The sequence below is a fragment of the Nestor notabilis genome, unplaced genomic scaffold (assembly GCF_000696875.1).
Source record: "Nestor notabilis isolate BGI_N333 unplaced genomic scaffold, ASM69687v1 scaffold10360, whole genome shotgun sequence".
NCBI classification, from domain to species: Eukaryota; Metazoa; Chordata; class Aves; order Psittaciformes; family Psittacidae; genus Nestor; species Nestor notabilis.
In genome coordinates this window covers 1,549-17,913 of record NW_009909903.1, presented here as the reverse complement: position 1 = coordinate 17,913, position 16,365 = coordinate 1,549, and the positions used below count along the sequence as shown (strand labels likewise).

The 16,365-nt window shown below is 51.8% G+C and overlaps 1 protein-coding gene across 1 annotated transcript in view; it reads left to right on the top strand.

Moving 5' to 3' along the window:
• The window catches only part of ASB13 (ankyrin repeat and SOCS box containing 13), an 8,696-nt gene extending 1,790 nt beyond the window's left edge, over positions 1-6,906 (top strand). The window contains exons 2-6 of the mRNA XM_010023538.1: positions 71-258; positions 1,320-1,470; positions 3,146-3,280; positions 4,600-4,791; positions 6,740-6,906. Coding sequence (XP_010021840.1) covers positions 71-258; positions 1,320-1,470; positions 3,146-3,280; positions 4,600-4,791; positions 6,740-6,867 — 794 coding nt within the window. The 3' untranslated portion in view covers positions 6,868-6,906. The remainder of the gene's footprint in view (positions 1-70; positions 259-1,319; positions 1,471-3,145; positions 3,281-4,599; positions 4,792-6,739) is intronic.
• The last annotated feature ends 9,459 nt before the right edge of the window (positions 6,907-16,365 follow it).

Below are 16,365 nucleotides of genomic sequence, written 5' to 3'. Positions count from 1 at the left end.
GCTGTGGCTGAGCCCATTTGCTCCATGTGTATTGTTTTATTTACTTACTTATTGCTTCTCTCCTCTGTAGGCTTCTGGGCTGACCGGACCCCAGTTCATGAAGCAGCCAGGAGGGGAGAGACCCTGCAGCTGCAGCAGCTGATAGAGAGTGGAGCCTGTGTCAATGCTGTCACCTACGACTCTATCACTCCACTGCACGAGGCGAGCCTGCGGGGACAAACGCAGTGTGTCAAGCTCCTGCTGGCTGCAGGGGCCCAGGTGTGTTTGGAGATACAGTCAGAGCTTCATCTGGAGTTATCTCTTAGAATCAGACTGGTTTGGGGTAAAGGGACCTTAAAGCTCCTCCAGCTCCAACCCCTGCCCCGGGCAGGGACACCTTCCACTAGAGCAGGTTGCTCCAAGCCCCTGTGTCCAACCTGGCCTTGAACACTGCCAGGGATGGGGCAGCCACAGCTCCTCTGGGCACCCTGTGCCAGCGCCTCAGCACCCTCACAGGGAAGAGCTTCTGCCCAAGAGCTCATCTCAGTCTCCCCTCTGGCAGGTTCAAGCCATTCCCCTTGTCCTGTCCCTACATCCCTTGTCCAAAGCCCCTCTCCAGGTCTCCTGGAGCCCCTTTAGGCACTGGAGCTGCTCTAAGGTGTCCCCTTCAGGAGCCTTCTCTTCTCCAGCTGCCCCAGCCCAGCTCTCTCAGCCTGGCTCCAGAGCAGAGCTGCTCCAGCCCTCGCAGCAGCTCCGGGGCCTCCTCTGGCCTCGCTCCAGCAGCTCCACGTCCCTCTTGTGCTGTTCCCCAGAGCTGGATCAGGGCTGCAGGGGGGGTCTCCCCAGAGCACAGCAGAGGGGCAGGATCCCCTCCCTGAGCTGCTGCTCACGCTCTGGGGGTGCACCCAGCACACGGGGGGTTCTGGGCTCAAGCACACACTGAAGTTGGATCATGGGGAGCTTCTCCTCACCCAGCACCCCAAATCCATTTCCTCAGGGCTGCTCTGTATCATGTCTATGGATACTGGGGGTTGGCCCAGGTGCAGGACCTTGCACTTGCCCTTGTTGAACTCCATGAACTCACAATGTCCCACCTCTCCAGCCTGTCCAGCTCTGTCTGGATCCCATCCCTTCCCTCCAGCATTTCAACCGCACCACACAGCTTGGTGCTATTGTCAGACTTGCTCATGGTGCCCTTCCTGAGAGTGATGGGAGCAGTTAGAGCAGGTTGCTGGTAGTAACATCCAGCTCCTTCCGTAGCCCAGAGTATTTCCAGGTTTAAAAGAAGTGATCCCCCAGAGCAGCCTGCAGGTTTCTAACATCTTTTGTCTGCCCTGAAGGTGGATGCCAGGAACATCGATGGCAGCACGCCGCTCTGCGACGCCTGTGCCTCGGGTAGCATAGAGTGTGTCAAAGTGCTGCTGTCCCATGGTGCCAAGGTGAACCCTCCCCTGTACACAGCCTCTCCTCTCCACGAAGCCTGCATGAATGGTAGGCCCTCATGGTCTTATCTTCCATAGTTATTTGCAGCTTGGGTTTGGGGAAATAAGCAGCTGCCAAGTATCTTAAGTGGACTTTAAGCTGTTGTTGCTCATCAGACCATTACAGCTTGCAAATGCATCAGCCTTGTGTGGGCACTTCTCCCACATCTCCCAGTCAGTTCCCAATGCAAAGCACTGTGGTGTTGGGTGAATAAAGTCATCCCTTGGTTTGGGTGCTTTTATCCTACATGACAGACACAGGGTAAGGTCTTAGGCTGATAAACACCAGCTTCTTGGTGCTCAGTTAGAAACCCATCAGCCAACAAGTAGCTTTTCTCTTGTGAGCAGAGGGGATTTTGCATCCTTCTCCTCTGATCCAAGCAGAGATGGAATAAATTGCTCTGATTAAGACATGAGACCATGTTAATCAGGTAGTTCTGTTCTAGATCCCTCCTGGTGGTTCAGAGCTGCTGGAGGAGGCTCTCAGGTGGCAAGAAGGTGCTGGGGACTGTTGAACATCTCTGCTGCCTGTGCTGTTCCTTGTCCGTCTCACAGCCTTTTCCAGCTGGAGGGTCTGCCCAGGGGACAAGAGAAACCTGCAGAGGCCAAAATGATGTGCCGTGTGGTGTGTGCAGCCATTCTCTGCTTCCCCATCCTCTACTTAAGCTTCTGGATTGCTTGGATCTGCATTATGGAGCAGGAGAAAGCATTAGGGGTGGCTGTGACAGCAGCAGAGGCAGGAGGAGCAGCAGAGGGGTGTAATTCCTCCCCTGAACTTCCACTTGCACACATACAACAGCAGGAAAGCCTGGATGTGAGAGCAGCAACGTCCCCATTAGATAATTGTGACCAAATCACTTCATCATTTTGTGCCTCAGTTTCCTCTTTGTAAGATGTAATACCTCCTCTCTCCTCCCCTGCTTTTGTTGTGTGCTGTCCTGGACAGTGTTTCCCTTTGACTGTGAAGGCTGAGACAGCATTTTGGCCAACAGGTAGTTACTTAAATAAGTAGCTGTGCTCTTGCTTAGCTTTTCCTTCTTAATCCTTTTTCCTAAGGCTTGATGGTGATACCTGCCTGCTTTTTGTTAAGATGTATCATCATCACCAGAAAAGTCAATCTGGAGTGGTCTTGAAAGGGATCGGATCCACTCAGGGCAGGATCAATACAACCACATCCATGAACAACAGGGGATTCAGTGCAAACCTTTGAAATCAGGTTTGTTTGACCTGACTATTAGGAAACTCTTCCCTGTGAGGGTGCTGAGGCGCTGGCACAGGGTGCCCAGAGAAGCTGTGGCTGCCCCATCCCTGGCAGTGTTCAAGGCCAGGTTGGACACAGGGGCTTGGAGCAACCTGCTCTAGTGGAAGGTGTCCCTGCCCGGGGCAGGGGTTGGAGCTGGAAGAGCTTTAAGGTCCCTTCCAGCCTAAACCATTCTATGATTCCATGACTCCCTGCAGGACCTGTTATCTCTAGCTCAGTGCCATGCAGATGGGACTCTGTTTCTCGTGTCCTGATCTCAGTCTTGGTCCTACACTGTATAGTATTGGCTTACAAGCATTTCTATTTTGCAGATGTCACCCCAAAAGTTAGCCAGGCTGGTGGTGGGTCAGGCAGATCTCATCTCACCATATGCTCCCATTTGAGCTGGATTCTTTCTTCTCACTTGGGTTTTCCCTTTCTAAAGGTAGCTCAGAGTGTGTGCAGCTCCTCATCGACGTCGGTGCCAACTTGGAGGCTCACGACTGCCATTTCGGGACTCCCCTACACGTGGCTTGTGCCAGGGAGCATCTGGACTGTGCCAAGTTGCTGCTTAAGGCAGGTATGACAGCCACAGGGTTTGCTTCTGGGTGGACAGGAGATGGTGATGGTGTGAGCAGCATCTCCTCCAGTGCTCCTCACAGCATTCTTGTTGAAGAGCTTATTCATTTGCAGCATGATATAGATGAGAAAGGTGAAAGGTTTTGCCTTTACCTGAGCAAAACTTAATGCTTAAGCATTTATTTCAGTGTATGCCTGTCAAAATCCAGTTTGTGGTGTTCCCAGGGGCATTCCCATTCTCTTACTTTATTAAAACTCCTAACTCTTCAGCAAAGATTCAACTTCTTCCTGAAAGTGGTATCAACTTGTGGGCACGTTTTCATCTTTGGTAGCACAGTCACATAGCTCTGAATGGGTGTTTGGGAGACATGTTAGGGTTTGATGTTGCACAGAAAACCAGAGATGAAGTCACTTCATACCTCGGGGAGATCTGGTTAGTGTAGTGCCCAGATGAGTTTGCGGGATGTTCAAGTTCTGTGCTCCAGGTTTCACATCCCAGCTTTCTCGCTGCTTACTTGGGGGCAGATTTGGGGTTGGACTTCTTGTCTTCGTGCTTACCACAAGGAGATTTAGCTCAGGGGTGGGGTTTGGTTCATTGAACACTTGTCTAAAATCACACATCTAAGCTAGTTTGTTTCCAGCTGCTCCAGTTCCCTGTCTTGGGCACCCGTAGTTGGTTCCCCAGAAATACCTGTTTCTCCTTGTTGATTGTAATGGGGATTCAGTGTGGCCACACGTGCCTAAAAGTCAGTTGTTTGGATTCATTGAGGTTCGTCTCACCTCTGCTGGACAAGTCAGTTGAATCAATACAAGCAGTTCTGGGGGAACGAGAAGGACATTTTGCTGTAAGCTTATAAAAGCCAAACTTCCTTAGCAAATATGTGTACCTAAAACTTGTTCCTGCAGTGGTGTCTGATGGTGAGCTGCAGCATCCTGTGGGGCTGGGGTATTTCTGTTGAAATACTTGAAAAGGGTGTTTGTCTGAGTGGGAATACTCCACTGACGTGACTGGGAACAGCTTTGAACAGCACAGATTCAGTTAGCAGTTCTGAACTTCACACTCCGCAGCTTATTTACCCAGTAACATGGACTCAAACCCTTCCTCTGCAAGGAAAACACAAAGCCAGAGAAGAAAACTCATGTGTTGCCAGCACTGAGAACGTGTTCAGTGGTTGGTTTCCTGTTTGCTGTTATGTTTGGATCTTGTTCTAGCTGCTTGTGTGTGTTTTAACAGCATTTCTTTCCTCCAGTCAAACCACTCCTTAAGTTCGGGTCAAGCGAGGCTTTCACGAGCAGGTTTGTTTTCCTTTCTGTCCTCAGGGGCTAATGTGAATGCTGCTAAACTTCACGAGACAGCCCTGCACCACGCAGCAAAGGTGAAGAACGTGGACCTGGTGGAGATGCTGATTGAGTTTGGAGGAAACATCTATGCAAGGGACAACCGAGGGAAGAAGCCTTCGGATTACACTTGGAGCAGCAGTCCCACAGCAAAATGCTTTGAGTACTATGAAAGTAAGTGAGAGATGATTCCCTGCTCCTGGAATTCAGTGACTGTCAGATCCTTTGCATGATTCTCAGTCCATTTTGAGTTGTAGATCCCTGATCACCTTCCTGTAAAGGTATAGAGTTCTTGGTGGCAAATGTACAGCCGTTGGTCTTGGCTAGCTCTGCCTAGTTGTGGTTGAATGACAGGGTAATATGGTCCAACTCATGTCCTCACTGTATTGAGGTCCCAGTCATATGTCAACACGAGTGTTTATGCTTTGATGTGTAAGTCAGGTCAAGGAAATAGCCCAGTTGAAAACTCATTTTATTTAGGGTGGGGAACACATTAAGCTTTAACTGAGGTGTTTGAAGATGGCTTTAAATTCATCTTTGTCTTGGTTACCCTTAGTGGACCTCAGAGGAGTAATTCACAGATCATTCTAAGCGTTTGCAGACCACTACGCAACACCACTGCATTAGATGATTCTAGAAGTCATAGAATCACAGACCGGTTTGGGTTGGAAGGGACCTTCTAGTTCCAACCCCTGCCCCGGGCAGGGACACCTTCCACTAGAGCAGGTTGCTCCAAGCCCCTGTGTCCAACCTGGCCTTGAACACTGCCGGGGAGGGGGCAGCCACAGCTTCTCTGGGCACCCTGTGCCAGCGCCTCAGCACCCTCACAGGGAAGAGCTTCTGCCCAAGAGCTCATCTCAATCTCCCCTCTGGCAGGTTCAAGCCATTCCCCTTGTCCTGTCCCTCCATCCCTTGTCCAAAGCTCCTCCCCAGGTTTCTTGTAGTCCCCCCAGACCTACGAGGCTGCCATCCCTGCCTCTGCAGTCAAAAAAACCCCAAAACTTGTTAAAACTAGACCAGCACTTTTACAAGAGTCTGTGCTGAAGGAACTACATGTGTGATTGTGCCAGCTGGGATGAGAGGGGGCAGCAAACTCTGGCAAGATACAAGGAGTATTTACAGGCATATAAGGTTCAATCTGCTCAGCCTCAGCTGCAGGCAGAGCAGCCCACTTCACTGCAATGAGGGCAATGAGTAACTCAGGGGAGGGGCTGCTGCAGGGAATGAAGTCAGAGGGAGAAGGGGCTGTAAGGTGCTCACCACACAAAGGTTTGCAAAGCCAGAAAATACTTTTTTCTTCTATTAGGAATAAAGTTTCATTTCTATAAGGAAGAATGGGGGTTATTTACACTGAGTGTGCTGAGGCGCTGGCACAGGGTGCCCAGAGAAGCTGTGGCTGCCCCATCCCTGGCAGTGTTCAAGGCCAGGTTGGACACAGGGGCTTGGAGCAACCTGCTCTAGTGGAAGGGGTCCCTGCCCGGGGCAGGGGGTTGGGACTGGATGAGCTTTAAGGTCTCTTCAACTCAAACCAGTCTGGGATTCTATGGCTGACACCTAGACTAGACTAGAGCAATGTGCCTGATTGTAACTGCATCCATGCATGAGCATCAACTCCTGAATGCAGTTTGGGGGCTGTCTGGAAGGGGCCTGGTGAGTTTCATTTGAGCTGTCAGCAGAGTGCTGAGCAAAAAGGGTTAATGTGATCCTTAGATGGAGACACAGAGTGGCAGAGAAGTGTTGGAAGTAGGTTTTGTTCCTGTATATGGTGTTGCTGAGGCTTAATACAGCATCACTAAGGGAAATGTGAAAGTCTTGGATCCCAGTGGATCAGAGCAGGTGATTCAGCAGGCACTGTTGGCCTTTGGTGGATGCAGGTGAGGGAGGGAGCTGGGAGAAGTGCAGTGCATCTACACTCACTATTCCTAGTGGGATTTGCACTGGGATGAGCCTGGAGAGAGCACACCCACGGCTCTGCAAAGCCTTCCTTTAGCGCTTACAAGCAGAGCCAGGCTTGTGATCCCAGCGGGATCAGTTCCAGGCATCACCCCCTGGGAGGTCTGTGGGAAGATCAGCCACTTGCTGTGCTGCAGCTCTAACTTTGGATCTTCTTCTCTCCTTTCAGAAACACCTCTGAGCCTGTCCCAGCTCTGCAGGGTTACAGTGAGGAAAGCAGCCGGGCGGCGGGCGCTGGAGAAGATCGCCAAGCTCAACATTCCTCCACGGTTAATCCAGTACCTGTCCTACAACTGACAGGGATGAGGATGCCCAGGAAGGACAGTACCTTTAGCTCCCACAGTACGAAGTATCTGTCTCTTTCTCTTCTACCTCCCCCCCAAGAAACTCGTTGTAATTTAAGCAAACTGGTGTAAATAGTATTTATGAGGCAGCACTTCCTCTTCTCCGTGGGTAAAGACAGGCTCAGGCAACGTGTAGCACTGTGGAAGTTGTGATGTCTCCTGGGGTGATCTGTTAGACTGTCACTATCTTTGAGGCTGTAGCACACACTCTTGGAGCAGGATTAATCTTGCCTAATTTTACCTGTCTTTAGCCTAAAGGCGTCTGTGTATGATCTCACCAGGCTCCTTTTGCAGTCAGGGAGGAGAAACAGATACTTCTGGAGCATGATTCATCTGTCCTGTTTTAGATGCCCGTGCTGGGGTGATACAGTGTGACTCTGGAATGCCTGTCTCTGCTGACTGCAAAGGGATTTGAAGGTGATACCCTCAGATATGGACATCTGTGTTTCTGCAGTGGATCCCACTGTGTTAATATCTCAAGTGACAACTACCTAATGCCAAGGGACAAGGCTCGAGAGACCTGCAGCTCTAGCTGGAGGCAAATGAAGTCCCCAGCAAGCTCAGGACTAATCAGAAGCACTGCAGCTGGTTACTGACTTCCCATGAGCATAAGGCAGGCTTTGGCCCCACACCAACAGTGAGGACAAACTCCTGCCAGAGCAGGGTTGACTTTGCCCTCTGAAGGTGAGCCAGCTCTTCCTGCAGTGTTCCTCTAGGGTATCACCATGGCTCATTTTCAAGCCCAAGCAGGAAGCAGGTCTCTCTGCACGTCCAAACATGCTTCCCTCCAGATGGCTGGTCCCAAACTATTATTTCTCCACTCACTCTGAGCCACTGTGGCCACTCTGTTGGGTTTATGCAATAAGGGACAGAGATGTTGCTACTAAGAGATGGCAGAGCTGCTGTGCATGAAGCACAGGGGGCATGTCTCTCGTGTAGCAGTGCAGCAGATCCCACATGTGAAAGGCAATAGGAGGGCTCTACCTTTGGGTTTCGAGATTCTTACTTGTATTTCCCCCTCCTCTGAGTTTCTCTCTCAGTGTTAGAGCCTCTCCAGAGGCTGGCAGCTGGAGCCAGCCCCGAGCTATGTGCTGCTGCGTGTTGTGCTTGAATCCTTTGGCTTCAGCAGGCACAGCAGCAGCTTTGTCCTTTGGTGATTTAAACCTTCAGGGTGACATTTGTATGAGCAGAGCCCAAATTGTCACCTACCTTCCAGCTGAGACAGGCAGGTCCCCTACCTTCCAGTCCTGAAGGCAGGAACCCACAGGATACGTGGTACTAAGGGGATGGAGCTCCCTGATGCCCCATAACAAGTCTTAACACTGTGATGGAGAACAAATTCCTCCTCTGAATGACAGCAAATGCTATGAAATCCACTGTCTAACGTGGCATGGAGCTAACTCAGGGCTCCAACATCCTTGATGCTGTGAACTAATGAGAGCAGTTTGCCTCCTGCCTGCAAGATCTCGTGCTCCCCCAGCCACCACGATGGGGCTCAGTCTTGGGAGGGGAGGAACAGCCTAAACACAGGGTTGAAGAGCTGAGGTGGAGCTGAATGCACTTTAATGGTGACCAGCAAATCACTGTGTGTGTTCATTTTTGGTTAGGTTCATTCCCCACGCCTCCCTCTGTTGTTGTTTTGTGTTCTGCTGTGCTGTGTCATAGAGAATAAAGTTCAAGATCCTGCTCTTTAGGGAATTGTCTGTTGATAATTGTGATTATTGTGTTCAAAGTATTAGAAATGTGAAATTGCCAAGAAGCTCAGGGAAGCCCAAGAGGTGTTGGCTGTGGGATTCATCCCTGCGATTGATGGGATAAAGGTTTTGTGCTGTATCTTCCAAGGAAAGCTTCCCCTGCCCAACATGCATGTCCTTTTGGATAAATAGGTATTAGGAAAGTGCATCTTGTGGTAATCTGGGATGAAAACCTTCCTTCTTGGCTCAAATCCAAATCCCTGTTAGGTTGCTTTTTAACACTACGCTGGTGAGATGATGAAATGATTGAGCCCAAGTTTCCAGTGTAAAAGCAAAAGACTCCTTGGACAACCAAGAATAAAATATCATGTTCCTGTTTATGTCATCTTTCCTTTCTTCCTCTCTTTTAAAGTCACCTGATAGGTCCTAAAGTTTGGTTCTTTTTACTTAAATCTCTTTTAAGAGGTCCTGCTCATCAGTGCCTGCAGCCAGGAGGGACTAATGGAGAGATCTGAGCACCTCGTGGTGGCAATAGCCAGACTCATTCAGGAGCTGTTCTCCTAAAGACACCCACTGGTTCCCCTGGAGGGAAGAGGGGCCCAAGAAAGTTGGATAATGTCCAAGGATCACCTCTTCCAAGCTCAGGAGCATCCTGACAAAGAGGAAGTGAGGCAGAAGCACCAGGAGGCCTGCAGGGACGAACATGGAGCTCTTGGGCAGAAGCTCTTCCCTGTGAGGATGCTGAGGCGCTGGCACAGGCTGCCCAGAGAAGCTGTGGCTGCCCCATCCCTGGCAGTGTTCAAGGTCAGGTTGGACACAGGGGCTTGGAGCAACCTGCTCTAGTGGAAGGTGTCCCTGCCCGTGGCAGGGGTTGGAGCTGGAGGAGCTTTAAGGTCCCTTCCAACCCAAACCAGGCTGGGTTCTGGGATTCCATAACAACTTTGGCTTTAAAACCCCTGATTTCAACACAGGGAACAGGGTGTTCACCAGCCTCCGAGCTGACCAAGGCTGGACTCAAGCAAGCAGAGACTCCCCAGCTTGGTTTACACAGACTCCTCTGTGGACAGGCAGAATCCTCTGGCAAGTGCCTGCAGAGAATCACAGAATCAACCAGGTTGGAAAAGCCCTTCAAGCTCATCCAGTCCAACCATTCCCCAGCACTGCCAAGGCCACCACTAACCCATGTTACTAAAGATTTACCTGCAAGATTGGTTGTTGCCCTGAAGAAAGGAGGGAGGTGATGAAAAGGGGGTGTGAAAACTCATGTAGATACCTGATGTCTTCAGCATTTGTTTCTTGTGCTTTAAATCAAGAGGTAGAACACATATTTCATGCTCATGCTTGCTCTAAACGTGATGCAACCACCATGTTGCTCACCTTCCAAAGGCCACTGAGGTCTTTGCTGCTTGCTAAGGTTAGGGCAGCCCTTGGGCTTTCCCCTCTTGTACGGAGCCTCCTGAAGATGCTAGAATATAATCACACTGACCCCTTCATCTTTACACTGAGCTGCAACCAAGGGCACAAACCCTTCCTTCACGCACAGAGGGGAAGGGTGGCTCCTCTCCACCTCATCCCAGCACCACAAGGAGTTAATCCTTCAGCACCACGAGGCTTCCTCCCAAGGCATCAGCTTCAGTCGCACCTTGTTTTTGCTGGCCCAGCTCCACAGAGCTGGAGCAGAGCTGCTGCACTCAAGCTCCTCACTCATAACCGACCTTAAGAGGCCCGGCTGGCAGCAACCAGCAGCAGCCAGGAGCAAAGCTGAGTGTCCCAAAGGTGATGTTTGTGGATGAAAGCAAAGCCCTGTCCTCACATGGGCTTCCCGAAGCAAAGGGGTTGTTTCAGAGCACTCCTTGTGCTGCTGGACTTGGAGTAAAGTAACCACAGGAGAAGGGAAGTGGCCTGAAATGCTCAGCTGGGCAGGCAGCTTGGGGAACATGGGAAGGGGATGGGTGGAAGCAGGACTGACCTGGTGGGTTTGGGTTTCTTTGGGTTGGATTCATGCTCTGGTTTGACTTTCAGGAAGTCAAATAACAGCCAGAACCTGGCATCAAACTAAAGCAGAGGGTGTAACCCAAGCAGAGGCAGTCAAAGAGTTTCACTTAATGCCTGTGGCTCAGAAAGACTCTTTCGTTCCCAACCATCCCTCAACTCTTCACAGACCCCTGGGTCCTTCAGCTGCCACCAAAGCAGCAAAGGCGCCCACACTCTATAACCTAAGTGTGAACTGGGTGCTTGGGATTTCCAACTTTTCTAACACATAACAGAGAAGTCAACCCTACGTGGCCAACTCAGCACCCAGAGGTGTAAGACTTACAGGAGGTAAGGTCCTCTTGAGATCTTTTGTCTTATACATGTTAGAAACAAAACAGTTTCTTTGTGCAAACATAACCAGGGGAGGAATCTCTCAGGGCAGCCACAACTGCCTTTCTCAGCCCATACCTGTGATGTGAGGGTGCAAGGAGAATCACAGAGAGGTTTGGGTTGGGAGGGACCTTAAAGTTCATCCAGTCCCAATCCCTGCCACGGGCAGGGACACCTTCTGCTAGACCTGAAGTTCCCCTGTTTCAGTTTGAACCCAAACTTAAAGCCAGCACCTGAATCAGTAGCAAGGTAGTGAAACATAAAGGAGGAAAAATCCCTATGGATTTCTTAGGAACTCTGGCAACCTCACCTACTTCTACATAGCACCTTTAGGCTTGCCTGTGCTGTTGGCTAACTCCAGCCTCTCCTCCCTGCATGCCACAGGGGACAAAAACCTCATGTGTCCTGCAAAAGAACCCCAAACCAACCCACTTTTCCACCCAAAGCCATGGGTGCAGCCTGTTGGTGCCCTATAACTGATACCCTGATGCTTCTCTGGGTTTGGGTGCTGAGACACAGGGCTCAGGAGGTGTCAAACTCTGTCCTTGTTCAGCCTGGAGAGGAGAAGGCTCCTGAAGGGGACACCTTAGAGCAGCTCCAGTGCCTAAAGGGGCTCCAGGAGACCTGGAGAGGGGCTTTGGACAAGGGATGGAGGGACAGGACAAGGGGAATGGCTTGAACCTGCCAGAGGGGAGATTGAGATGAGCTCTTGGGCAGAAGCTGTTCCCTGTGAGGGTGCTGAGGCGCTGGCACAGGGTGCCCAGAGAAGCTGTGGCTGCCCCATCCCTGGCAGTGTTCAAGGCCAGGTTGGACACAGGGGCTTGGAGCAACCTGCTCTAGTGGAAGGTGTCCCTGCCCGGGGCAGGGGTTGGAGCTGGAGGAGCTGTAAGGTCCCTTCCAACACAAACCAGGCTGGGGTTCTACCACCTCACTGAAACCTGGGGAAAAGGGCTGGGACTGGGAAAACTTCCCCCTGTGCAGATTGTGAAGGAGTTGGGGGAAATCCTGAGTCCCACAAGAAAACGAAGGCTGAAAACATCATCCCAAAGCAATTGGGATGAAGATGATGCTCTATGGGGACAGAGAGACAGCCAATCTCTTCCCTAAGAGATGCTCTCCACCGACCTGCTCACCGGGTCCTCATGGGCCAGAGGAGCCGGTTGAGGCAGGGAAGAGGTTCCTGTGGAGTTTTGGGAGGTGTTTTTGGGGGGATTTGGCACCGATTTGGGATGTGAGGGTGAAACAAGCTGTGAATGTGGAGGTTTTGGTGCTGTTGGGGCTGTGGAAGCCTCTTCCTGCCTCAGCACCACTTGGCGGTGCTGCTCCCCCCAGTAAGAGCAGCACATCCTCCCTGGGCCTGGAGATGTGGAACCAGCTCGGGCTGCACCAGCCCCGTTTGTACAGAGAGAGACAAACCCTGGAAAACCTTTGGAATTCTGCTCCCAAAACAAGCCCGGGCGGCGCTTTGTGGGTTGGAGGCAAAGGCAACGTGGGTCTCCCCCAGCCACGATGCTTCTTTGTTCCAGCAAAGCTCTTACGGGCCCCCTTTCACTTGTATTGAGGGGGTTTTCCCACTTTATGCTATTTAAAAGAGAATAGGAACAACAAGTCGCCTCCAGACGGCTCATTCCTACCTCCAGGCTCCAGTTCCCCCCGTCCCAAAAAGCTTCTTCCCATTCCTAACATCTGTCAATAATAAAATTCCCTCTGATCTCAGCTCGGGGTGAGATTTCAGGAGAAACCCAGGAGTTTAGGGGAAGGCTGCAAACCCAGCCTGGGGGAGAGGAGCACGGAACAGGCTGTGCCTCCATGGACGGGATGGAAATAGGGCAAAAAATAGGGATGGAGGAGCTGCAAGGCCTTCGTGTGGGCTCAGTTTTGGGGCATCTCTTCCTGCAAGGGTTGATTTGGGGCTAATACGGACTAAAGTGGGACATTAAGGGGGTTTTATTAAGCTCTAAAGAGGGGAAGGTGCTGGGCTCTAACACTGTAGAGGTGGGGGTGGGGGGTTAAATAGTCTCTTTTCCACTACCAGCAGTGATTTATAGCACTGCGGCACCATCCTCCTGCCTGTCCTGGGGGGGAAAAGAGGGGTAAGACCCCAACCTCCTCTGGGAGGGATCCAGGGTTCTGTGGGGCTCTGCGGGGCTGCGTGTGCTGTGGCTGAGGTCACGGAGCTACTGAATTCCCAAGGGCTCCAGTGCAGCAGGGATGGAAAACGAAGCGGCTCCGGTTGCAGTTAACCCCTGCGAGGGGCCAAGTCAACCACATCCCGCGGTGCTGCTGGCAGAGCACAGGGATGCTGGAGAGGGACCTTCATCAGCGACTGGAGTCACAGGACAAGGGGTGATGGGTTCAGACTGGAACTGGAGGAGCTTTGAGGTCCCTTCCAACACAGACCAGTCTGGGGTTCTGTGGTGGTCGTGTTATGGCCGTGCCGTGGGTCTGCATCGGGCTCCTGGGGGACTCGGGGTCCCTTCAAACATCCAAGAAACCCTCCTGGTGCCTGCAAAGAGCTCATCGGACTTAATCCCCCCCAGCCGGCCGGGCTGGAGCCACATCTGCCCCCCCCTCGGCGCTGGAAACCTGGTGACTGGTTGCATTTCACACTCAGAATCCTCTGGGTGAGACCCAGGGGCTTATTCTGGTAACTTGAACTTGGGACAGCCCTTGGGAGAGGAGCCCTGTGGCATGTGTGGGCGTCGGGAGGCTCCCGGTGTGCCCATGAGGAGCCTCAAGCGTCTCCACCAAATCCCTTTGGGCTTTGTGTTGAGCCTTGGGAATGCCAAGGAAATGGGATGGAGAGGATGGGGAGGTGTCCCCCATCCTTGGAGGGGTCACAGGGTGTCAGAGCAGCCCTGGGGATGCTCTTGGCTCATCTCATGCCCCAACTACCTGGCATCCTGGTCCCCTCTCCCGGTCCCATGTGTCCCCATCTCCTGGTTGTTCTGGTCCCCTCTTCTTGTCCCACTCATGTTTTGCTCCCACTTATCCCCAGCCAAAAGACTTTTCCTTGTCCCCTGGTCCCACTTGTTCCCTCATCCCACTGGTTCTTTCTCCTGGTCCAACTTGCCTCCACCTTTTGATCCCACTTGTCCTTGTCCCCTGGTTCTCCTGGTCCCTTCTTCTGGTTTCACTTGTCCCCACCTCCTCGTTTTGTTTGTTCCATCTTTTAGCCACATTTTACCCCTCTCATGGTCCCTGTCCCCCCCTCCTGGTCCCACTGGTCCCCTCTCTGGGTCACGCTTGTCCCAGTCTCCTGGTCTCATTTATTTCCCTCTCCTGGCCCTGTTGTCCTGCTGCCATTTGTCCCCTCTCCTCCTGCTCATCCCTGTCTCCCTGTCCCTCTTGTCCCCAACCTGGCCCTACTCTCGGGGGCAGCAGAGGCAGTTTTGGTGCAGAGCTGGTGGGATTCAATGAGGTCTTTTGGGTCCAGAGCCTTTTCCACTGGGAAAGCCCAACACAGCCCCCAAAGCCCCATCACTGGATGCCCTGGCAAGGGGGTAACATGGTTTTGGATCATCTCTGAGCTGAGTCCAAGGAAACTCATCAAAGCAGCTCAGTGCCTTGGATGCTGTTGGGCATCTTCATTGTGGTGGTACCCAGAGTCCCACATGGGACCGAGAGGCTAAAGCCAAAGGAAAGGGGGTAAAAGCAATTGCTCCAGCCCCTAAATCAGGCTCTTTGCCCCAAAGCAAAGCCCCACCTGGTGCAACCTCAGGCTTAGAGCTGGATCTGACACCGAACTGCTCCATTCAGCGTCATCTTGGCCATCCCTGGGCACCGTGGCTCATATGCCCCGTGTCCTGCACCCAGCTGTGGGTGATTTCTGGCTTCTTTTGGGGTTTTTCTGCTTTCTTTTTAATTTCTCCTTCCACAAATAACCTGAAAGTGGAAAATCTGTGAGAAAAAACACTTAAAACAGGTTAAAAATCATCCCATGGAAAGGAAACAGCTTCCACCAAACGATCAGTGGAAAGATGTAGTTGAAAGGGGGGTTTTGAGTGTTCTGTTTAGTTCTTTGTCCCCCTGTGCTGAACCTGGCTTGCTGCAACCCCACCAAACTCTCGTCTATGGTACCTCCTAACCCCTCACCCCAACAACCTGCATCAATCCCACTTCAAAGGTCCCTTCTCTCCCACTTTTTTGGGAGTTGGATGTTGAGGGGCCTCCGTTTCCTGTGGGCAGGGACAATTCCCAGGCAATACATCATGTCTGCTTAGGGGCAGAGTTGATGGCAGGAAGGAGCCAGGGAACCACAGCTCCGGAGAGCTGCAGGAGAGGGGGAAATAGGGAAAATGGGGAAAAAATCCTGCCCTTCTTTTCCATATCCTTTGGGAGGCCTCCAAAATTCCCTTGGTCCCTCCCGGGAGGTCTCAGAATTGTTTCCTCAATGTTTAATTAAAGTGTTTTTGAAGCCCCGTTGTTGAGATGTTATTGAAATGTCTCAACATTCCTAAATTAAAATCCTAAATTCAACATTCCTGAAATAACAGGGAATGGGGAGAATCTGGGAGTGATTCAGCAGCTCTGGTGCAGAAGCAGCTCTGGTCCCCCATAGTGAGTGATGTTCGTGAGCTGTGCACAGCCTCGTGTCCTCAGCATCAGAAGGACCTGGAGCTGCTGGATCAAGTCCAGAGGAGGCCACGAGGATGAGCAGGGGCTGGAGCAGCTCCTGTATGGAGACAGGCTGAGAACATTGGGGCTGTTCAGCCTGGAGAAGAGAAGCTCCTGGAGACCTCAGAGCAGCTTCCAGTGTCTGAAGGGGGCTACAAGGATGCTGGAGAGGGACCTTCATCAGGGACTGGAGTGACAGGACAAGGGGTGATGGGGTCAAACTGAAACAGGGGAAGTTCAGGTTGGAGATAAGGCAGAAGCTCTTCCCTGTGAGGGTGCTGAGGCGCTGGCACAGGGTGCCCAGAGAAGCTGTGGCTGCCCCATCCCTGGCAGTGTTCAAGGCCAGGTTGGACACAGGGGCTTGGAGCAACCTGCTCTAGTGGAAGATGTCCCTGCCCGTGGCAGGGGTTGGAGCTGGAGGAGCTTTAAGGTCCTTTCCAACCCAAACCATTCCATGGTTAAATAAAACCAGCTCAGGACAAGTGGCATGAAGGAAACGCTCCATCAATTAAACAACCCCAGAATAGAAAGAGAAAAGGTCAAAGCTAAAAATAGCAGGTTTGGGTTTGTTCTGAAATGCGGCGTTAATAAAGAATCACGTATTGGGAAGGTCTATTTTTAGGGACTCGGGTTCAATAACCTGGTGTGACCCCTTGGTCTCGGTTTAACTGGGTTTGGGGCCCTTTCTGCTGGCTTTGCCCTATTCTTGTCCCCTATAGAGCTGCAGGTAGTTGGGTGTTTGAGCAAGAGGCCAGCATGTGGTGAAGGCTCTGGGT